At 40.6% G+C, this 24,786-nt stretch overlaps 1 protein-coding gene across 1 annotated transcript in view; it reads left to right on the top strand.

Annotated features, from left to right (window-relative positions):
* The first annotated feature begins 2,170 nt into the window (after positions 1–2,170).
* Positions 2,171–24,786, top strand: part of LOC136245266 (uncharacterized) — a 248,123-nt gene continuing 225,507 nt past the window's right edge. Inside the window, exons 1-2 of the mRNA XM_066036756.1 lie at positions 2,171–2,343; positions 13,398–13,664. Of these exons, the coding sequence (XP_065892828.1) occupies positions 2,310–2,343; positions 13,398–13,664 (301 nt within the window). The 5' untranslated portion in view covers positions 2,171–2,309. The remainder of the gene's footprint in view (positions 2,344–13,397; positions 13,665–24,786) is intronic.

Below are 24,786 nucleotides of genomic sequence, written 5' to 3' on the forward strand. Positions count from 1 at the left end.
ATCACCACACTTTAGATTCACTGAGATTTTCCGCCTGAGCACTGTTCTGACTCATTACAACATTGTACCAACACGAAAACCTTCATCAACAATATGTAGCTTCAAACAATAATGTTTCCTTGCTCCATGATCTATCTGTTGTACATAATCACTCATTTCCATCCAAGGGATCCAACACTTCGGAATCTGCTCGTCAGACCCTTTTGCTAAATTCATTTACCACTCAGGACCAAACCAGAATTCATTCAATTGCTGCTGACCCCTGTACCAGTTCATGGCTTTGGGCCATTCCTTGTGATTCTTTAGGCCTATCCATGTCCTCACAGGAGTTTGTATGTTCTCTTCGATACTGACTTGGTGTCCCTCTCTTTTCTGCCACTTCTCCAGTTCGCTGCCCATGTGGTAGTGTTGTTGATCAATTTGGTGATCATCTGCTGGGCTGTGGACATGGACCCATGCGTATACGTAGGCACGATGCTTTATGTGATGTGATATATCATGCTTTACTTCAGGACAACACTGGTTGCCGTAAAGAGCAACAGTGTGCTGGCTCCTGATTGGATCACCCGGGTGATGTTTTTCACCCTGGCTTTGTGCATGGGAAGCCTACATACTTCGATATTACTGTGCGTTGTCTGTTACAGGAATCTTTGTTGGGTTGGTCTGCAGTTTCAGCAGGTGTGGCTGCTGCTAAGGGAGAAGAAGACAAGGATGCTCACCATGATGAGCTTGTGCAGGCTACTGGAGGTGTCTTTGTCACCCTGGTGGTTGAGTCCTTGGGTTTGTGGTCTGCTGCTAGTCGTCCTGTCTTGCTTTGAGGACAACCACCAGGAGTGGCATTTCTTGTGGCCTAGCGTACTGGCATCTGCTAGAGCAACTCTCTGTTTGTCTGTGCATCGCTCCACAATGCCCGGACATTTTTATACCTATTTAGCCTGTTGCCTGGCAGTCCTTTGTGGGAGTTGCACTCTCTTTCATGCTCCCACTCCCTGCAGTTTGGTCAGCAGTCTGCAGAGATTTCTACTTAAGGCCCCTGTCCGGGGGTTTTGTTGTGTGTAAGCTGGCGGTCCATGCGGTGTTTTTGTAGGTCTGTGTAGGCTGTGTACGTTTAGCTGCTTTGTCTTTTATTATTTATTTATTTATTTATTTTATTTTTTTATTTTCCAAAAATGTGTAGCTTCAGTTTGAGGATTAACGCACATATGAATCATGCATACAAAATGTTTTACAATATGATTGACTATGGGATTACTGATTGGTAGGGGAAAGTAATAATAATTTCAGTTGGTACTTAAATTTGTAATGATTGTTGTTGGATTAGGTCAGGTGGGAGTAAATTCCGTACGCTCTTTCCGAAGTGTTTTTTGTTTTGTTTTATAAACTAAAACAAAAAACACTTCGGAAAGAGCGTACGAGATTTCCAGATTTCTACTGTGATTTCTGATTTCCACCCACGTGAGCTGTAGTTTACGGAAAATGTCTCCAATTTACAGAGAAACACGAAGATTTGATTTCTACCGCAGTAGAGTACATTTCGGACCCCTCGTTTACATCACTACTTTTGCCTACAAAAATCGCGTTCACGTGATCATTTCGTAAAATATAAGTGCCACACCCTAAAAAGTCAAGAGGTCTATACCTCAAGGGGGTGTCACGTAGGTACGCGCTTTAGGTAGACCTGCGACCGCGGTCAAAGTCTTGACCGGTTGAAATTTTGCTTTGACCTGTGACTAAGAGCCTTTTTCGACCTTTGACCGGTGACTTAGCGACGATATTTCAGCACTTTTCGATTGTGGGTTGGAAGCTTTTACCCTTGACCATTGAATTAGCACGATTTTGGTGGCCTTGACCTTTGACCTAGACCGCGGTCGCAGATCTACCTACAGTGAGTGCCTGTGTTACCTACTTTGAACGAGCCATTATTTGAACTCTAGGAGGTATTGATCGAGGTACTGATTTAGAGTTTACTGAATAATAATTTTCAATCCATAAGCCCTGCGCTTAAATATTACACGAGACTTTAATTAGGTCACATGATTAAGCCACACCCAAGAAATTGTAATCAGACTGATTTTACTGCGGTTCTAAGAGACCTTGCACGACAACAACACGTCACGTGCGGTAATTATTGTTTGAACTTCAAAAAATGAATTGATTTGATTGGACGAAATCTTTTGCACGTGATTTTCACTTGTTTTGTTGTCGCGCAAGGTCTCTTAGAACCGCAGTAGAACTCTAACAGTGTCCTGTAAGAAAACTACACTTGAAGGAGTTTGTACTCAGGCGTCTCTGTCACGTGATTGATCTTGATGTCTGACGTCAGCATTCCCAGCGGAAAATCGAGTAAGTGATGTGAAATGAAATAATGTATTATGCCCTTTATGTGGTCAGTAATACAATAGACAGTTGGAACTGTCTTTCGCGTATTAGTTTGTACAGAGTGGGATAAAATGAGGGGCCTAATATCTTTCGCGGGCTGAGGGGGAACGGCTTCATAACAATAATAATTCAGGCATTCTTTATCTCTTGTAATGCTGGACACACTATTATCGAGCTACTACTGCTGGCACTGCTTCTCTTAAGTCACGAAGGTCCGTACTTGTCCTAAATTATTAGAATATTTACTAAACGCATAACATTTTTTTCTAGGGCTAGATGGACTGCCCTTGCCACCACCCCCAGCAATAGGTGTTAAAGTGCTGGAAATACCAGCAATCAAACAAAGGCCGCCAGACTCCAAGCGCGTAACAGTAGTTGAAGGCATTCTCGAGGGGTCCAACACTTCGGAAAGACTGTACGAGATTTCCAGATTTCTATCGTGATTTCTGATTTCCAGGTTAATTTCTGCTGATTTCTGCCCACGTAAGCTGTAGTTTACGGGAAAATTCTTCAATTTACAGAAAAACGCGGAGGTTAGAGGTCTTGATTTCTGATTTCCACAGCAGGAGCGTACGAGATTTCACAAAGTGTCAGACCCCTTGGGCATTCTAGCCATAATGCAGTGAATGCACAACTGCATATTGGTATAAACTTGATATTGAGTAGGTGGGTGGCACGAGACTAGTTTGGCGGTGTCCACCCTTTTGTGTAAAGAGAAGGAAATGGTTACTGAACTGAAGGGTTTTATATATTGATATTAGCTATAGGGATTGCAAACCTAATAAAATTTAGTGGGATTCTGCATATCTACCGACATGGTAAGGTCAAAAACAAGAGAAACACACTAAAAGTTGGCTTAGGAAACATGGTGTCTGCCTACAGAAACCAGAACAAATTAAAGTCATTCTAAACTAAGTTACTCACGCAGCACTATATTCTCAAAGTGGCTCTCCTTAACTTTTGTCTTTAAACTAAATGGACCGTTCTAGGGCAACAACACTTTGTACAATTCCCTCGAATTACTGAAGTATACACAATGTTCCAGAGTGTTTTTTGTGTTTAGACTAATTAGTTTAAGGTGAATTCACATGGTCTTCGTAACAGGTGAATCCCATAATACATTACACATTGGGCAAAGTGACGAACCGGGTTCAGAAACTGTGCTGGGCCCATGTATCCGCTGCAGCTATAGCCATGAAAGTAAGGTGGAGTATTCCTTAGAGGTATAAGCTTTCTTGACTCTGATTGAGACAGACTGGGTGTTGATGCCTTCCAGGTCGGCGGAAATCATATCTTCCACCTTCGTAATCAACTTGGTGACGCTGGCCTTAATGCCACGGCGTTTCACTTGAAGGCGTTGAAACTCACTCATCTCTTTCGGTCACAGCACCAATGTGAAGTATAGTGGTAGATTGCTCGTAGAACACAGGAGCGCTGAAGGAAACTACAACACGTGTTCTCACTATAGTCACGCATGCGCATATGATTTACAGCAATAAGTGATGAAATGTTAAATTACAATACTATACAAATGTCTGTCAATCAATACTTGACAGTATGTGAGTAATTAACAGACCATTTTTGTGGGTACCACTACGTAATGTTGTGGGCACTTCGAAAATACATGAAAATCACTGTGTTTTTACACCATTTTAAGCATTTTACATATTTTTGGAGGTGTGTCCCTTTCAGTATTAATTATTAACCAAATAAATTCAATATGATTTTCGCATCTAGTAGTTGTCCCGAGCATTCGACTTTAGGGGACGTAAAAAGTAGTATTAGCGTTAAGGTTAGGGTCAGTTTCACCTTTGGTTTCTTCTTCACCTTTAGATTACATTCTTCTTACTATATGCAGGGTTTCCAATGTAAAAAATTCAACATCTTCAAAATAATTTGCTAACTGCTATTACATGTTGGACTAGCTCTCACTTGAATACAGCTGCAGTGGCGATAAATTTCATTACCTTCTTGGGATAGAAATGGATCGAAATATCTGCAAAATCCGAGATTACGAGCTGTAACTCTCATTACTGACCACACCCAAGCCTAGTCATATGAGCCTGATAGAATAGGCTAAGTACTTTTGTAACTGAATTGCAGTGATGATAACCTTGCTATAGTCTGTTCGCATTCACCTGAGCCCTCATTTCTTGCTAATAACTCGTGGTTTTTTGTAATGCTGTGAATCAAAAAAGTGCTTTGATGTGGGCAAGAACAAGTGAGTTATGAGGCTTCAAAATATCCCATACATTTAGTATGGACGATTCAGGCGCGCAAACTTATTTACAACATGAAAACATGCTTGCTCCTGTACAAAACCATTGGGAATAGGCACATGTTCACCTCTTTGATAATACTATATTTTGCAGGGCTCAGGTGAACAGGGCTTAGGGCTCATACCGACTATATTAGTTATACTTTATGGATCATACAGTTGTTTTACACCAAGATATCTATTTTTAAGCAGTTAAGTGGACAAGTTGTGTAGTCAAGGTGTGGTTTCCGGCAAAGTTTGCTCTATATCGTGCTCACCCAGATGGTTAGAGGTGTTCAACTTTAACCATACTTCGTATGTGACTTCTTTGTTGATGGATGATTACTACTGTGGTGTGAGGACTGTCATTCGTTTGGAGTGCGTAGACAAAAACCAGTTTTGGAACCCAAAATCATGCTCAAATGATGCAGCAACAGGAATCCTACCTCACCAATCAAACTACCATTGCTATTAGGTGAAGGTTTACTTACAGAGGAAGGTTGAACTCCAGTATTGCAATAAAGGATCAAGGTTTCTGAGAGTTACAGCTCATAATCTCGGATTTTGCAGATATTTTGATCGATTTCTACCTCAAGAAGGCAATGGAATTTATCGCCACTGCAGCTGTATTCAAGTGAGAGTTAGTTCAGCATGTAACAGTAGTTAGCAAATTATTTTGAAGATGTCGAATTTTGACATTGGAAACCCTACTACGGTACTGCCCAAGTCTAACATCACACTCACTCACTTGCCCTCGCAATTTTACTCGAGATTTTTTAAAAATTGTTAATTAAGGGACATGGCAACTGTTTTGCCTGTGATTCTCATGAGCGAAATAGTTGCCACACTGTCTCACGAGTGAAACAGTTGCCATGCCCCTTAATTAAATCTTGAACAAAAGTGCGACATTGCACTTGGGCAGTACCATATATACTGAGACTACTACTTGAGTAACCAGGGGCGGATCTTGAAAGGGGGGCTAAGCTGGACAGGGACATAGGTAACTAGCCAGACATTAGAAGATACCAAGCCTTCTCACAAGGCCCTAGTGGTAAGATTCATGTAGTATCCACGGTCACTGACATTAGCTATTTGGAATAATGACTACATTAGTGTGCGAAGCATGCCAACTGTAGGGTAGGCGTGACAGTAGCGACAGGTTCGGAGATGATCAGCGAAGGGTTGCTTTGTTATCCACGGATACAGCCAAGACTGCGAGGAATGCACTCTGATTCCATCTTATTGACTTGTAAGCATGTGACCACAATTACATCATACATTCCAAATAAAGCCTATGTTACTAATAATACTACAATAATACGCTACATATGTTATAATAGTTAACTATACAGTCAGTCCATGACATCTTTGGGGGGAGCACCAAGCTGTTTCACCCAATTCATGACTCTCTCCCTGCCTCTCTGAGCAGCTACCCTCTTCGGTTGTTCATCTGCTGTATTCTTCACTATGGGCTTGTTGAGTGTATCTTTCTGGGAAACACTGGTAGGTCCTTCAGTTTCTGCAATCATCGGTGTTGAGATTTCCAATGGTATCAACTTGCGGTTAGTTCTCCTCTGTGATGTCTTGATATAGGCAGCATGCACCAGTCCATCCTTCACTCATCAGTTCTTTAACGATTGCTAGTTTCCATGTGCTTCTTGGACTTTTATTCCACATCAGAACAACATCTCTTGGCTTAATCTGCTGACTGTTACTTCCTGTAGTTCTGTGATGTTCTCTGAGGGAATTTAAGTATTCATATTTCCAATGCGCTTGAAACTGGTTCAGGAGAAAGACTTGCAGTTGTGCTCTCTGTACTACATCAGTTATGCTGCCATAGGTAGGGTCATTCAGGTCTTGTTCTTCCAGTACTTCATGGGGTAATGATGTGATCCAACGGCCATGTAGGAGGTTAGCTGGTGTGAGAGGTTCAGCATCTTTTAGATCTGGAGAGACATGTGTCAAGGGTCTGTCATTGAGGATGGCCTCCACCTCCACTATGAGTGTTTGTAATACTGGTAAACTGATCCTTGATCTGCTGTGAACTTTCTTCAGAGACATGTTAATTAAACCAATGAGACACTCCCACCACCCACCATACCAGGGGCACGCTGTGGAATAAACTGCCACTGGACCTCTTTCCTTCCAAGTACCTCTATGAGATGTTCTGATTGTAGAAGTCATTGCAGTTCATCTGCAGCCGCTAGATATGTATACGCATTGTCTGACACAACAGTTTGTGGGAGTGACCTATGACTGGTGAATCTCCTGAATTCTAGTAAGAATGTGTCCACTGTTAAATCGGTTATAACCTCAAGATGAATGGCACGGCTTGTGGCACACATAAACAGGCAAATGTAGACTTTTTCTTCTGCATGGTTGTTACGCACATATAGAGCACCAGTAAAAGTGGTGGAGGGTCAGTGGTGGTGGTGATTTGCTGTATTTTAATTGCAGACCTGTCAAGCGCTGTTTTAGCGAAAATTGAAGTACAGCAAATCACCTTTTTAGCAAGTGTATTTTGTAGAGCACCTCGCCCAATAACCCAAAAAAGCAATGGACAACATTCTATATGTTCTTACCCATTTTTATGAAAATGAGCCGAAATCCATCTAAATTTATGACACGGCTATATCCAAAACGGAAGGCATTTGGTTGCTACCGAACCCAACATGTAAAACTAGACCATTGGTAGGCTCCATCCCCTGAGTTACAAGTTAATCTAAAGAGGGTCAATTTTTTTCATTGCCAACCCTACTGTAGAGTAGTTGATGGACTGAAGCTGGTTACTGTAACAGCCAGTGCTTGCATTTCAATTGTAGGTGACAAGTTTCAAATGGGCCAACTGTCATTGGATGTGAGCTACTGTGGTGCATGTTTCCACAAAGTAGACAGCTTCAGTTGTGAAGAGGTGATTCCCCTAGTAAGTAGGTCAGCAGGGTTGTCCTGTTGACAATCTGGTCCTGAGAGTTTGTGGATCTCAGCAATATGATGAGCTACAAAGATGTTGGTCTGTTTCTCTCCCTTGATCCGATGAAAGACAATCTGACTATCTGACCAGAAGTAAGTCGAAAGACTGAGGGGGTGTTGAGCTTGTAAATTAAAGGTGTGTAATCTTGCTGCTGTGAGCGCTCCCATCAGTTCAAGTTTGGGCAGGTCAGTGGTTTAAGGGGTACAACTCTGGACTTTGCCATAACAAAGGATGTACTGTTGTCACCATAGAGGAAGGCTACAGTTCCATATGCTGTGAGGCTTGTATCAGCAAAAACACCATTATGTTGCTTGGGAGTACCAACTGTATGAAAGTACTGTCTTGGGATGTATAGCCTCCTAGATATTCTTTGCTATGGTGAGCCATTGTTGCTGGTCCTCATCAGATAACGGTTCATCCCATTCAATGCTGCGTTGCCATAATAATTGCATGACGTCTTGGCTCTAATTGTCACGGGGGATAGCAATCCTAGGGGGTCAAAGACTTTAGAGGATTCGCTCAAAACTTCTCTCTTCATGACCAGTTAGGTTATGCTAGGGATTGGTGACTTGGACATTAGAAAGAGATTGTCTGTCTGTGTATCCCACTGTAGTCCCAGAACATGGACTGGGTTGCTGGAATCCACTACCTTGTCCTTAGATGCTTGTTCTGTGAGATGGTGGCTGTTAGAGACCCAGCTTCTCAGGTTAAAGTGAGCACCCTTCATTATATAGTGAGCATTGTTGTAGTAAAGGAGAGATTCTGATTCCAATTGACATCCAAACACTATGTTGTCCACATACAGATTGGTAAGCATATTCTGTGCGGTGGGAGACCTGTCCTGAGACAAATAGCAGTGTAGGGCAACATTCAACGTAAAGGGTGAACATACAGCACCAAACAGAACTACTTTAAATCTGTATGTTACAAACTCACTTTCTGGGTCCTGCAGACCACTTAGCCAGAGGAACTAGTCCAGTCTCTATCATCTTCATGAAGTGAGATGTGCAGAAATTCCTTCTCTATGTCTGTGCAGATGCCCACAGGGTGAAAACTGAATCTTAAAGTGATGCAGCACAAATCATTAAGTTGGGGTTGGCCTGTAAGGAGACAGGCTTGGTTGGTTCTTTGCTTGATGGTAGCTGCAGTCATATATTGTACTATACGTATTGGAGTAGTAGACAAGTCCTTACGAACAGCGTGGTATGGAATGTAATGGCACCTCGTGATACTGATGGAATTTTGCACTTTCTCAATGAAACCACGGTGTTCTTGATCTGATAAGATGGCATTATACTTGTTGAGCAAGGGAGGGTTCAGTGCCAGTTTACAAACTAGTGCGGTGAGCACAAATTAAAAAATTGATGGGGAGAGGAGGGTGACTGTCCTTCCATGAGAAGCGGACACTGTAAGAACCACCAACTAAACAGTCAACATTGTCTGTATTGTAGGTATCACGAAAACTGTTTGTTGATTCATCCTTGGGTATGATACCAACTAGCTCCCTTACTCAAGAATTAACACTCACTTATATTCCTTTTTCCCGTCAGCCATCAGATTGTGGAACAGCCTTAGCCAGCAAACCATTAACTCTCCAACTCTAGATCACTTCAAAAGAACACTTATAATAACATGACTGTATGTACGAACTGTTTTGTAATATGTCACACCCCCCTTCCCCACAACTCACCCACTTGTAATGTTGTGCCACACACTCTTTTTGAGGTTCTGCACATTATAATATATAATAATAACTCCACATTCCAGAACTATTCCAGGTTTGGAGTTGAGGTTGGTTGAGCTGCAACATGAAATGTGTTAGTGACTATCTTCACTTGAGTAGGTGTATCCAGTGGACCTGAAAGTAGGTAACCAAGTTTGGATCCTACAGCCATTGGACCATAACCTCTGATCACATGGTCTTCTACATGTTCCAATATTGATCAGCTCCAATCAGCATGGTAATAAAAATTGTTCTGCTGAAGAAATTGGATGAGCTAAACACAGTCCATTGAGGTAAGGAAGACTGGGAATTTGATTTCTGATCTGCTGTGTGTATTGGTGTAATAATAGTTGATATGATTATGACAGTTAATGTAATCAACTGGCCAGAAACACCATGGAGGTTGATTGTGGCAACATCAAACTTGCTAGTGCAGCTACTACCAGCGCTCAAGGTAGAGAGAGAAAGTTCAACAGTATCATGTGGTTGCACTTGTAGACGGTCTGCCAGTCCCTTAGTAAGAAAAGATCGTTGAGATCCCTCATCAAAAAGGATGTGTGGTTCCACATAGGTGCTTCCAGCTGAGATAGTGGCTACTGCAGTCTTCAATAGACAGGTGAAGTGAGGCTGTTGTTACTGGTTGGGGGACAATTGTAAGAAAGGTCCTTCCTGGATGACTGGGACAGTCTTTGTATTTTCCTCTTTCTTTAGAGGAGTGGTCTCAGTACACAGGCTGGTATGATGTTGGCGATGGCACTTATGGCAGTACTGTTTTGATGAACAATTGCTCACCTTGTGTCTCCCTAAACAGTAAGCAAAAGTGACAATATCTAGTCTGTGATGGTGGTCAAACATTAGTTGGCTGTATGAGGCCCTTTGCAAATTACACATGTTTGTGGTCCCTTATCATGGCCTATATTATGTGTGGAAGCTTGGAGCTAACCACAAAGGCAGCTGTAAATGGAGATTAGTAGGAGTTATTGCTACCGGTTTCTAAAATTTGAATTTCGCTGAGGATAGCCAACATGAACTTTGGGAATTTCCATTCTGTACTAGTGGAACTTCTTGCCAAATTCTGTTTGATGTCCTTAGGTAGCTTACCAAGTATAATTGGTACCAATATTGCTGTGTTTACACTGCAACTAGAATACGCAAATGTGATTCAGTTCGGATTGACTCGAATCAACTATCACCGTTTACACGACATGAGACAATTCGATTTATTTAATTTCAGTTTTCAAAACCACAATCGATTTTTGTAAAGTGATAGTAACAAGGCCAGTAAAAATGCCATCGCATATGTTTTATCACGGGTTTCTTTCATGAAGAATGGAAGAATCAGTACGAAGCCGCTCCTTACAAGCGAGGCGACATCGTAGTGCAAGGCGGAAGGCTACTTTCATCGTATTAACTGTACTATTGCAAGCAGCATACTCATTCCTCTTTGGAAGGAATGCTAGAAGTGTCTGGATGTATGTCAGATCATCAACATGGTGGGACGATGTTGTATTGAATCGTTTTAGTCCCCGTGATTGGAGGGAGAATTTCAGGGTGAGTAAAGCAACATTTGATTATCTTTGTCACAATCTACAGCCATTAATTCAGAAGGCAGATGCTAACATGAGGAGGCCAGTCTTGGTTGAGCAACGTGTTGCTGTAACACTCTGGATACTAGCCACACCTTCTGAATATCGTAGTGTTGCACATTTGTTTGGCAAAGCTCGTTGTACAGTTTGTCAGATAGTGCACAAAACCTGTTAGGCTATTATTCATAAGTTTAAGTCAGTGTACATCAACTTCCCTACCGGAGAAAAGTTAACAGCTGTAGGTCAAAGCTTTCAGAGCAAGTGGAATATGCTACAATGTGCAGGTTCCATTGATGGTACACATATACCCATTACACCACCAGCAATGAGTCATACTGACTACTATAACCGCAAGGGATGGTACTCCATCTTAGCACAAGCTGTGGTTGATCACAATGGATTGTTTACGGATCTGTGTATTGGGTGGCCAGGTAGTGTACATGGTGCACGAGTGTTTTCTAATTCCATGCTCTATACCCAACTTACTAATGGTGAATTACTTCAAGGTCAAGATTTAGCAGTACGGGGTGGAACTATTCCAGTTTATCTCATAGGGGATTAAGCATATCCATTGTTGTCTTGGCTTATCAAACCGTATGCATATCAAACCGTATGCATTCTCCTCGTCGTTGTCACGATAGCACAAACATTACAACTATCAGATTTCAAGAGGTAGGGTAGTGGTTGAGATGGCATTTAGAAGATTAAAGGCTCGGTGAAGAAAATTGAACAAAAAGATTGAAATGCACATCGATAATGTGCCAAATGTTATTCTGGCCTGCTGCATATTACATAATATTTGTGAAATTCACAATGATGAATTTAATGAAGAGTGGCTAGCTGATGTAGATTTGGAACAGCCAGATGACACACACATTTCTACAACAACCATAGATGGTGGTACGGTGCGAGACTTGTTAGTTAATTACTTTGAACATCATTAAGTATTTTTGTATTCACTGATTTGACACTTGGTTATGCACATCATTTACTATTTCCTATAATGACTGTTATAATACCAGTACTAATACATACTTTAATAATCACAATGTCATACTACATGGTATGTCTTAAAACTCATGTGTAGAACCAGGAGGGCTATAGTATAGACTTGATGGTGCAGTTGGGGGAGATGGATGACATTGAGAAGGGTACATGTTACTGGCTCCCATACCACCCTGTAGCATCTGAATTATTCTTAGCTGGTACTCATGCTCTTCACGTTTCTGTTGCTCTTCAAACTTAAGTCATTTTTCCTCCATTTCCATAAACATTCTGTCACTACTTTTCAGTCCATCTGACATCATCTTTACCATTTTGGTCATAACATCTTCTAGTATTTCCCCTTTACTTTGCTTCCGCTTCTTTCCTTTTATTCCCACTTTATCTGTCACAAAAATTTCATCAGAATCTTCTTTCACTGAGCTGCTACTGCGAGGAGGGGGTGTACTACTCACACTGGCAGTACTACTACTGCTACCACTCTGGTTGTCTGAAATATCAGCTTGTGAATTGCTTTGCTGATATCCTTCTATATCTGTTTCATCACTATCCACATCACCATGGTCTTAGAGAACTGACTGTGAATCTAGTGTCTCTAGCAGAATGGGGGGACGAGTAGCAGGACGAGCTGCCAGTATTTTGTCCAGTTTGTTGAAATATTTCCAATCAGTTCTACCACGCCCTGTCAAATTTCGCTGGTCTTTAATCTTCTTGTATTCCTGACGGAGTTTTTCACTTTCGTTCTACACTGTTCACCCGTCTTCTCGATGTTATGCTAAGCTTCTTGACAGCCGTTCATAAACATGTTTATTCCGCTTACAACCCTCCAGTTGTTCCTGGATACCTTCCTCAACGCAACAGCTAATCAGTTGAAAGACTTCAGCATCAGTCCAGTTCACCGTCATTTTCAGTGAGTTGCGTGCTTAGCCGCTAAAGTTATTAATGCTCACATGATCACATCGAACTTCGGGTTTATTCACAGTTTTGTTTACACACAGCTGTAAATCGGATTGAATCGAAGTGGACCACCTCAGGTAGGTAGCCCAATTCGAATTTGCATGGCTCGATTTGTGGTCTGTTTACACTTCCGTATTAATCAAATCGAATAGTACCAAAATGGTTTGAATTAGCAGTCTAGTATAAATGGGCTGTAAGTCACCATAGGTCTCTTCTGGCTTTCCAAGGGAGGTTAGACCACGGGAATGTTCGTAGAGTGTTTGTTGGGTTAGGTATCTCTAGTAAAGCCTGCATGTGGGCAGCGACCAAGCCATGGTGATGTGGTGAAGCTGGTAGGCAGGCAGATCAAAAATTAGATTTTAATTCTGTATTTTAGTGTTAGATATGCTACGAGCCTGCCATGAACATGTATTTACTTTTGTCAGGTAAGAATGATTAACAGTGGCTATTTTCTATTGGGGATCCCCATTATACAGGGTTCATTTTATATTTTAGGTAGTTATATTGTGTGTATTGTTACAGGAGATGACACACCAGAGGCACATGACACTAACACACATGTTGTGCCATATTGTGCAGAAAAGTGGAGAGAGTTGGGAGAAGCCCTAGGATTCTCACCTTCACAACTTAACATTATCAATGTTGACAATCCCAGCAGTTGTGAGGAAAGGTGTAAAGTGATGTTACGAAAATGGGTGCAACAGAACCTCTCGGCTACATGGGGTAAACTAGTTGATGCTGCGAAGGCTATTCATTCAGTGCATTGTGCATTACCCAACTCTAATGAAGGTATGTAGCAAATTACTGCAACAAAGACTGTCCAGTACATAATTTACTGACACACAGAAAAAAAAGAAGCAAGCAAGTGGTTAATTAATTAAGTACTGTGTATTTGGCAGATGTGTATATTCTTGTTACATTTAAATTACAAAAACTAAAATTTGATTTATAGCTAGACATCTTTTATAAGATTCCATTGTTATGCAGTTGTGCTATATTTGCATGACTAAAGTATTGGCCATTAACCATGATATGTATCAAAAGTGTCATGGTTTATGCTAGGAGTAAAGTGGAACCTGTCTAAAGCGGTCTCCTTCTGGCCAGGAATATCTGGTCTTTATAAAGAGGTGGCTGCCTAACTCAATATCCTCTATAAAGCAGCCACAACCAATGTTTGGCCTTTATACAAAGGTTCTCCTCACACATGCCTAAACGTCAACCCATAACAGAGATAAACAAAATAGTGGAAAGGATGAGCAACCAGAGCCAGAGGCCACTGTATGAAGACATTATTACTAGGCTACCTTGCTACAAAGCCAGTGAAGGAAAAGCTGTGGTTTAACCTTTGTTTTTAGACTTGAAAGACAGTTAGCTGGTAACTACACAATTGTAAATTCAGGAAATCAACATATCATGAGGTGTGCTTTAATTAGAATAACACAAAGAGACAAAGCCATGGAGTGGCTATTAGCTTATTTATACAGAACACAACTGTGAATATAAAAAACGTTATAGAAGTATAAAGTAATGTAACTAGTTTACTCACTGTCATGGCTGTTGCTTGTTGCTTAATTTGTGAGAGGCTTTTTGTATAACAAAGTGCTGTTTGGGATTCCAAAAGCTGGCTGTTATACGTGTTAAAGAGGTGACCGCTTAATGCAAACTATTTCTATACAAACTAAATGGGAATCGGTCGGGACCATAGTCATGTGGCCATGATGCTGAGGTGACCGCCCAACTCAAGTGATTGTTAAGAGAGGTTCCACTGTATATACCCAGTAGAAACCATCTTGCAAGATCCTGCAGGATCTGTGGATGTAAATCTTGCAAAATTTCTGTAAATCCTGCAGGATTCTCATTCTTGCAATAAAAAGGATCTTTTCTTGCAAGAATTCTGCATAATCCTGCAAGACTCTTGCAAGATATTGTGAAATTTTCTGCCATAAATTTTCTGCCATATCTTTTCTTGCAAGATTTTGCAAAACAATTCCTGCAAGAAAGTTTAATGCAATTTGGTTTCTTGCATGTCTTGCAAGACCATCATTAGCTTTATGCATGCATCCTATAGCTGGCCACTTATAATTCGATAATCGATTAATATGAAAACATTTATTAGTAGTTGAACATAATCTTGTAAATGGACATGACTCTTGCTCCAAGCTGTTGTATTTAACTCTTGATTGTTGTACAGAACTTGATTCCCAGCTATCGTAGAAAACAACACATTTAAGGAATGTTTCATCACTATATAGTTTGTTACCTATGTTTATCCATTGAAAATATGTCACATGTCAATGCTATTTCGGTTTTGAATTCCCCGCTGCATGCTGTATTGGGTAACCTGTAATATGCAGTTGCACTCATATATAAAACAGTATTAGTCACTACCTGGAGTTCATCATTTTGTTGTTGAGGTCAACTGATTGGATGATTGCTTGCATTATCTTGTTTACAACCTTATGTACAGTGTTAATGCTCTCAACTTTATGGATCTTCTCAATGATGTTGAGGCATCCATACTAATAAATATTTAATGCTCACTTATGTCAACTAAACATTATCTCCTTACAGGATAAAGCAGAGCAAGAGCCAACTTGGAAGCGGCAAGATGTAACTGCCTACTATGATGTCTATTGTATTGTAGCTATCCTTCTGTATGAAAAAATATTATTGTTCTATAGTGACTTGTAACCTATAGTATAATATAGATACTAGTCACGCCGGAATATGCAATGATACAAACTAGCTTACCAGATAATTTATAGCAAGACATCATTTTACTGCCTAGACGGCTCTGCATAGTGACGGAACTTCGGAGACGCATGTTTTTACACGTCGATAAATTCTCAATTTCTTTGCCTTCACGCTAGAAAACTACGGTTGCAGTGTTGTAGGGCACCATCATGTAGATTGCACCATAGTGGGCTGAAAGATCGGCCACTAAAACATAGCCATCACAACTAGCTCGCACTAATACTGCACTTTTCCTCTCAGTCTTTAAACTTCCTTTGCCATGTCACAATAAGGTGCCATACTACAAGTAACAGTAACTTTCACTAGAGCCACTTTATGATGTAAGTCATGATGTCACAGCTTGGAAATAACTCCTACCGGAAGAAACCGGCCAGTAATCATTCGTAAAAACTTACGTGTCACCTTTTAGATCAAGAATTGCACTAATAAAATAATGCTTTCTTCACTACTCCACTCGACACTGTTTCTATGGTAATATTCTTTACTCTAAATAATGTGCTTATTATAGAATATTGTATTTAATAATTTAAAATGTATTTCGGTATTTTTCTGCGACAGCTTATCCTTCTGGTGACTCTGTGACTTCTGTCAGGCTCTTGGCATGGCATTATCAGTCTTTAATAGCTATAAACACTGAAAAAAAAAACATTAATGACAACTACCTGTACTGAAGCTACCTGTAAAATGTATTGCTGTAACATGCTATTACTTGGATATCTTTGTTCTGTCCATGAACTACTAGTGGCTTGGCTCCAGGGGTAGCTACTAATCCAGAACTTTCCTCGATGCGGCAGATAGCTAGTCATCACAGTATGTAAATCATATCCCTTAATTCTTTCAAGTGTATAATTAAAATCCAAGTAAGAAGTTTTGCAAGAATCTGTATAGTCCTTGCAAGATTTTTATGTTCTTGCAAGAATAGAGTAATTGTTGCACTAGATATTCCTGCAGTCATATTTCCTTGCAAGATTTTAACTACTCTTGCAAGAATTTGACGAGAAATTCTTGTACTATAATGTCTTACAAGGACTTGCAGGATCTTGCAGGTTCTTGCAAGATGGTTTCTACGGGGTAAGCTGTGAAAAAATTGTTCATCAGAGTTTGAGGATTGAAATTACATAGAAATACATACTCAGATTCTCCCAGGTTAGTACTGTTTGTAAACTTATGCCTACATAGTGGGAGGTCTCAGCTACACATCATACAGTGTAGTAGTGTCTAGTGTGACTTACACCTAAACAATACAAACAATTTAGGCTGCTTGGGTATAGCAACAAGGTGCTATAGCAGTGTGCAGGGGTGTAATCAAAACTTTTTTTGTGATGGCTGGACCTACATGACAGTAGGTCAAGTCATTTTAAGCATTTCCTATCTGTGATCTAATTAATATTTTGAGAAAAGAGCTTAATATGCAGAGTACGCTGCTAGGGTATTGTCAAATCTCAGACTTTAGGGAAATTATATTAATATACTTTTAAAATGTATTTTGCTTGATTATTATTGTATTTGGGTGACTGCTTTATTAATCTTCTCGTTTGTATCAGCCATCTTAAATTTATGTACAGTGCAGCACACAAATGCACATAAATTGTGTCAACTTTTACAGCTTCACTGTGTGGCACTATCTTACACGTATAGCAACAAATGCTTAGTACCTATTGTAACACTGTGTAGGACTTTATGTATGAGGGAATCATTCATCTAACCATTTGAGCTAAATCATACAATGACATTGGTATATCTTGCAGTTTTTGTGTGCCTTTGTCATTGAATAAATATTCAGTTTTATCTTTCAGCCAGAAGTCAATGCTTTTAGTATCGCAGTGTAATGATCTTAGTTGTCTTGATAGAAACATAGTGTTCTTTAGTGTAGGAATATAGCTGTTTGTGATGCTAATATCATTTCCATCCAGCAAGCTGTCTCATACATGGCAAAGACTGATCTTTGTCATACTTTGTGACATCTGCTGTAGTCTTCTGAGATGCTTAAGGTGGCGATAAAGCAATGACTCGTACAAAAAGCCATAGCAAATACATATGATATAACATGCCATATCCTACTCAATTTGTGGTAAATCAAGCAGCGCTAATTAGGCGCTACACCATAATAAAGTTTCCAAACATAAAAGCAAAACAGGTGAATTGTTAGCAATAACAACAAGCAGCTACTGTTACACAGTTCAGGTGAATGTAACTCACCTTGACAGCAAATTAACAACCTTGACAATGTGAAAACAAGTGCCACTAATAATTTTTTGTTGTTGTGACTCACCTTACAGCCTGTTACAAACATGATCTTTTCTTTGTAGATACAGTTGAACAGCCACAAAATTTCTTAGGAATGATAAACAATAGTGTCTGAATAAATCTGTGTATCAGTATATCATATACCCATGCTGTGGCTGCTTCACTAGGTGGAACGGTGAAACAAGGCTCTCATCTGTTTGTAAACACCATATGTTTTGACTTGTAAATTGCTTCCACTTATTGATACGCAGAAAGATTCTCATAATAGTATGCTTTCATAGTGTGAAGTATTGGAGCTAAAACTTGAGGTTATTGAGAGATAACATATCTTCTGTGGTCCATTAAGTACTGCCGATTTCTTGCTTTGAAAGCAGTTCTATGCTTTATACCCTCTACTAATGATAGATTCCTATATGTAAATTTACATTGCATGCAAAATCAAGCACATATATGACCGTATTACAGCTGGGCTCAAATACACGCAGGGGCTCAAGTATACACCAGGTACAGCTAGGGAATTGTCATAATAAATGCCGGGGCTCATTTAAATGCCGGGGTGCTAATGACATGCACTGAAATAAACGCTGGGGTACTAATCTGTTTGCATTTTATGACATGTGCTTCAACACGTGTCAGCTTCTAACTATTCTACAGTAATGTCTCGTCGCCAGTCTTATGATGTCTTGTTTAAGTTGAAAGTGATTAAAACTGCCGAGAAAAAAGTCTAAAGAGGCAGCAGCCAGAGAGTTTCGAGTCGATACCAAACGAGTGAGGGAATGGTGTTTGGAAAAAGAACAACTCTTAACATTAAGAAAGAAAGGAAAATCTAAGAGAAGACGATTGGACAGTGCTAGGCGTAAGGCTAGAGACCAAGAGATGCATGGAAGAGGAATTGTTTGAGTGGATATGTGAATTGCGCAGCCGTCATGTTCGTGTGACTCGACACATGATCCGTCATCAAGCAAAGGCTATATCTACAGATGCTCTTTTCAAGGCAAGTGTTGGCTGATTACGAAGGTTTATGAATTTAAAGGGTCTATCCCTTCGAAGAAGGACGACACTGTGCCAAACAGTGCCTGCGGATTGTATTCCCAAGTTGGCAGACTACATAATTCATGTCCGTTCACTACAGTCACACCACAAGTACCAAGATGGCAATGTTTTTGCAATGGATGAAACAGTGTGTTGGATAGACATACCATTAGAAACAACTGTAACATTTCTGGTGCACGCTCTGTCCCACTGAAAACCACTAGGCATGAGAAAGATCACTTTACACTTATACTCACTGCCAAAGCTGATGGTACCAAGCTAAAGCCTTTTGTTGTTTTCAAGGGTAAAGGCACATGGCTGATGAAATTTCTTGAGAAAATTCCTGGAATAGTTATTCATTTAGCAAAAATGGTTGGATGAACGATGCCCTAACTATTGAGTATCTCAATAGCCTCATTGGAGCATTTTCATTTCACGAGAGACTTGTCATGTGGGATGCTTATATGTGTCATACTAGTGAACATCTACACACAGCTATATTTCCTGGTGGGTGCACAAAGTTCACTCAAGCTGCAGATGTTGTATGGAATGCTTCATTCAAAATAGCCATGAGAAGTCACTAGGATGCCTGGCTTAGCCAACCAAATAATTATGAGTACACAAGAGGAGGAAATGTGAGACCACCTTCTTGTGCACTGTTATGTGATTGGGTCAAATCCAGTTGGCAGTCAGTATCTACTGACATGATCAAGAATTCTTTTAAGTCTCGTGCTATTACAACTGCTATTGATGGAAGTGAAGATAGTGAGATCCACTGCTTTTGGCCACAACAGCCGTGTGCAGAAGGCTCGAGCCTCTTTCAACAAGAAACAACAAAGCTAAGCCAAGCTCAGTCTGTAATTTCTGGGGACCCATTTGGAAATGACGAAGATGAAGAGGAAACATATGCTAATGAAGTGATTGTAGACAGTGACATGGGCAGTGCTAGTGAGGAGGATTCAGAGTAAGATAGTGGTGATGAATCCAATTCCAGTGATGAACCACATGATGACGAGTAACGAAGGGTATAGAACATACTCAACTGATTATTATCATTATTACTGATACAGTGTATTTGTACTATAACATATTTGTAATATGGTACAAATTGTTAACTACGTATTGTACTAGTTATCTGATTAGTTTTTACATTTTGCGAGCAGGTTACACAGTTTCTTAATGTTTGTAGCAGAACTGCAGAATGTGTAAACACAAGGTACTACCAGGCCTATTCCTTTCTTTCTGTGACCAGTGATTCTACAAGAGATGCTGCCGTGTCCTAAGAAATAATAGCGAACTCTTGATATTTCCCTTGGTACATATCCGACTATGACTTCTCTTCTGGTGATGGCTACAGCATATTCATCGTGGTCATCGTCATCTTCCCACCCGACTTCGAACGTTTCACCCAGCAGAGGAGTCCAAATGGTTTTATATACATGGTGGCCTCGAACCACACTATCGATTTCGTAGGTACTGGTACTGGCACCTGTCATTCTTGTTCAATGAGTGACTCAACATGATAGTAAGAAGTAAACACTGGGGTCCAATTGACGCCGGTCTCATTTAAACACCGGGTCAAAAATGATCTATAGGAAATAAACACCCAGGATTCTATGCGTTCATATACAGTACTAGCTTTCAATATGTCTTAAATTGAGTCACAGTAGATTGTTGTCAAGAATGTGTGCGTTATTGCTTTAGTACCACCAAGAGTACATAGTAATAGAGTAGGGAGGAGAGTGTCTAATTTCAGTTAATTCACCAAACTCACTGCGCTCAGACCTCAGACCTTGCGCAATCAACTATAACCACCAAAGGTGACAAATGGCTTGCTCTACGAAGGAAGTTGTAGCACTTCTACTGCTTCAATTAGGAAATATCAACAGTCTTCTGTTCACTTAAAGGTATTGATTTATTACTAGAAGTTTTAAGGATTGAAGTAGGAGGGTTTGAGCGCAGTGTGTTTGTATGGATTATATTGAGAGTTAGACACTCTCCTCCCTCTTCTATTATTATGTACTCTTGGTACCACCTTAGCAGTCTTTGGAATATAGTCTACTAGTACATACATAGTTGCACTTTGCTGTTTATGTCTCAGTCAAAATTCTTTCCTTCGCATTAACTCATGTGTATCACTTGCCATGCAGTACGGTAGTACTGTATATTAGGGATCATGTAGGTTTGGTTATTTCTGACCAAATATATCACCTGAAAACAAGCTTTACACAACTATCCTGGTGTGTGCCTTGTTAGTATTGGTTAGGTGTAACCAAGCCTAAAAGTGCCTTTAGTATGACCCTAAATGCTCCCTCCTCATACCCGAGATACTCACACAAACACATACTGGTGTACAGCTGCAGGTGCGGCTACTAGTTCATTTAATTTAACAAACAATTAGAGTAACAAAGAAGGCCTGGTGTTGGTTCACACTCTGCAGCTAAGCACCATATGTTACCCCTCCATAAACACCACCACAGGTATCCCCTTAATAAAGATACTGTTATATCCCTATACTCTTGGACACTGTCAGGTGGTTCTCCACAGAGTCCTCAATGTAGCCATCTTTAGCTGTCTCTGATCTCCACCTTCCATGCTGGCGGAACAATCTGTCTGGGACCCCTGCCTGGGCTGCAGCGGAAGCACCACCTGCCCTGAGACTGTGCAGACCATATCCTGAAACAGGGTAGCCCAGTTCCAACATCTTGCCCCTAAACTGCTCTCTCACGGTTGTATAACTGAGCGGACCTGTACCTCTTAGTCTCTCACCACCACTGGTTCTGGTAATCCCTCTAAACAGGAAGAGCTCACTTGTTGTGTCCAACCCGACCTTAGCCATGTACCGCTCCAACATTCCTACTGGGCAGGTCGGCATCCCTGTCCTGGCAATTAATACTTCACTTCCTTGCCTGAGTTGGTCAGTCTTGCTACGTGGGATCTGAAGTTTGGCCATTCCCTCAGCAATAGTGACATCACTAGCCCTAATGTGAATGACCTCATCAAACCTGAGGAAACCTGCGAAAGCCAGCAGGCTCAGGGTAGTGATCCTCATGTTTGCCAGAGTTGGATGAGAGTTCATGTTCTCAACCATGTCAGCCAGCATGTCTACAGTCACAGGCTTCTTCTTCCGCACAGGCTTGCAACATGATCTCCTTATTCCTTGCAGTGTAGCTTGTACAAATGTTGCATTCACTGGAGATTCTAGCCCTGCTAGTGTGTGAGCCCAGTTGATCGCATTGACAGCTTCTTCTGCAGCTGATTTGGATTCAAGGCGGTTGGCAATACTCTGCAGATACAAGGCAATGTGCTGCTCCTTAGCTGGAAATACTGGCAGGTTATGAGTTGAAGCCCAATAGCGCCACCGTTGAAAGGCTCCTAGGTATTTCTTGGCGGATGAGTCTGCTCTGCTCTTGAGCACTGTGGATGGTAGCTGCGAAGCAAGCCTAGCCAGCTCAGGGTCCTCAAGTTCCTTCAGCGTGAGCCAGGTCCCTGTCGTCTGGACATCTGTGGTAATAACACAACATGTGATACAATATCTCCATGCATAGGTGACCTTGAATCCCATTGCACTTATCATTCATGCTTACTAAGAGTCTGATAACTGTGTTTCCGTAATTATAAAGTATAACATTCTATGTACAACTAGCAGCTAAGCTAGCACATTAAACATTAAAACACTTGACTACCCCAGCACCTGGGCTGGTCATTAAACATTAAAACACCTGACTACCCCAGCGTACATTAAACCTTAAATTACTTGACTACCCCAGCACCTAGACTGGTACATTAAACATTAAAAACACTTGACTACCCCAGCACCTGGGCTGGTACATTAAAACACTTGACTACCCCAGCACCTAGACTGGTACATTAAACATTAGAAAGGGACATTGGAAACAGTGGAAATTGAAAACTGAAACTGAAACTGAAAAACTAAAATTGGTCAAAACTTCATATTAACAGGTACCTCTTAACAAAGACCACCTCTGTAATAAGACCACCTCTATAATTAGACCGCCTCTAATAAGACCACCTCATTATAGTATTCATGTCAAGTAGGTCCAACAAAAACGCCATTAGGTGTACTCATAATGTAATAAAGTATCAATCAATCAGAAAGTACTTAAAAGTTAAAACGACAGCTGCAGGGTTGTACATAAGGATATACTATCTTACCATACCAAGATCTAAAGTCCATGGTCATGTCACAATGAAAATGGGGTAATTGCATGCACAATTATTCTGCTGATACTGGATTTCTCATGAATTGTGCATGATTTAAGAGTTGCATAGTTAAATTAATGATCTTGGACTTTGTGTCTTGGTAATAGTTAGACACTCGTGATAGGTGTCTTCAAGGATTTAAAAACCTGTCAATAATTACCTGCGCCTTGGTAATTACTGATGTCATCTCAGGTTTTTAAATCTTCGAGGATGCTTATTACGTGTGCCTAACAATTATTAAGACACAAAGTCAAGAATCATTAATGTTAATTTTGTAACTATGCAACTCCTACCTAAATCATGCACAATAATATTCATGAGAAATCCATTATCAAATTCAATTATGCATGTAATTGCTCCATTTTCATTTGTGACATGACCATGGACTTTAGGTCTTGGCATGATAAGATAGTATATCCTTTTGTACAACCCTGCAGCTGTCATTTCAACTTTTAAGTACTGTCTGATTGATTGATACTTTATTGCATTATGAGTACACCTTAGCTATATTTTTGGACCTACTTGACATAACTACTATAATGAGGTGGTCTTATTTTAGAGGCGGTCTTATTATAGAGGTGGTCTTTGTTAAGAGGTACCTGTTAATATGAAGTTTTGACCAATTTTAGTTTTTCAGTTTCAGTTTTCAATTTCCACTGTTTCCAATGTCCCCATTAGAAACACTTGACTACCCCAGCACCTGGGCTGGTACATTAACACACTTGACTACCCCAGCACCTGGGTGGGTACATTAAACATTAAAAACACTTGACTACCCCAGTACCTGGGCTGGTACATTAAACATTAAAAAACACTTGACTACCCCAGCACCTAGGCTGGTACATCACATTAAGCATTAAAACACTTGACCTCCCCTACATCTGGGCTGAAATCTTTTTATTTATTTAATTTATTTTTTTATTTTTTTAAATTTATTTATTTATTTTTTCTACCTCCAAAACTGATAATAGCACATGCATAGTTTACATAAATATGTCCCTATTACATTTATCATACCTTAACAGTCTACAATGGCTGGCTAGCAAATCCTAGCTGCACAGTTACTGACCCACCACTATGGTATGCGCAGTGCCAACAAGTTAGTGTTGGGGTAACCTACAAACAAGCTGGAGCCTCTTCTTCCAGGAATTATAGTGAAGGTAGCTGGTGTCAGGGTACGGGTTTCTGCAATGAAGCTGACTGGTTTGCCTCCTTCTGGGAATAACATAGGCCAGAACGGCGCTGATGGCCATTCTGGCAATATCAGAGTTGCTGCTGCCTTGCACTTCAACAGGTGCCTGATAACACGTGGCACCAAGTTTACAGGCGGACAAAGCCAGTTGTTGTCCATTTGCCAGTCGCAAGTGAAAGCATCCACATCCTCTGTGCCTGGGTTCCAAAACCTAGAATTAAAACGTGGCAGCTGTGTATTGTAATAGCTTGCAAAGCGATCAACTGTGTGAGGGCCCCACACTCTGTCCAATTCCATGAAGGAAACATGATCCAGGCTCCAATCATCATAGTCAACAAGCCGACTAAGGTAATCAGCGACCTCATTATCCCGCCTTGGTATCCACTCTGGCTCAACGTGGACGCAGTGTGCTAGCGAAGTCGAAAATATAGCAAGTGCTTCATTCTGCAGGTCAGGTTTCTT

The sequence above is a fragment of the Dysidea avara genome, chromosome 15, assembly GCF_963678975.1.
Source record: "Dysidea avara chromosome 15, odDysAvar1.4, whole genome shotgun sequence".
NCBI classification, from domain to species: domain Eukaryota; kingdom Metazoa; phylum Porifera; class Demospongiae; order Dictyoceratida; family Dysideidae; genus Dysidea; species Dysidea avara.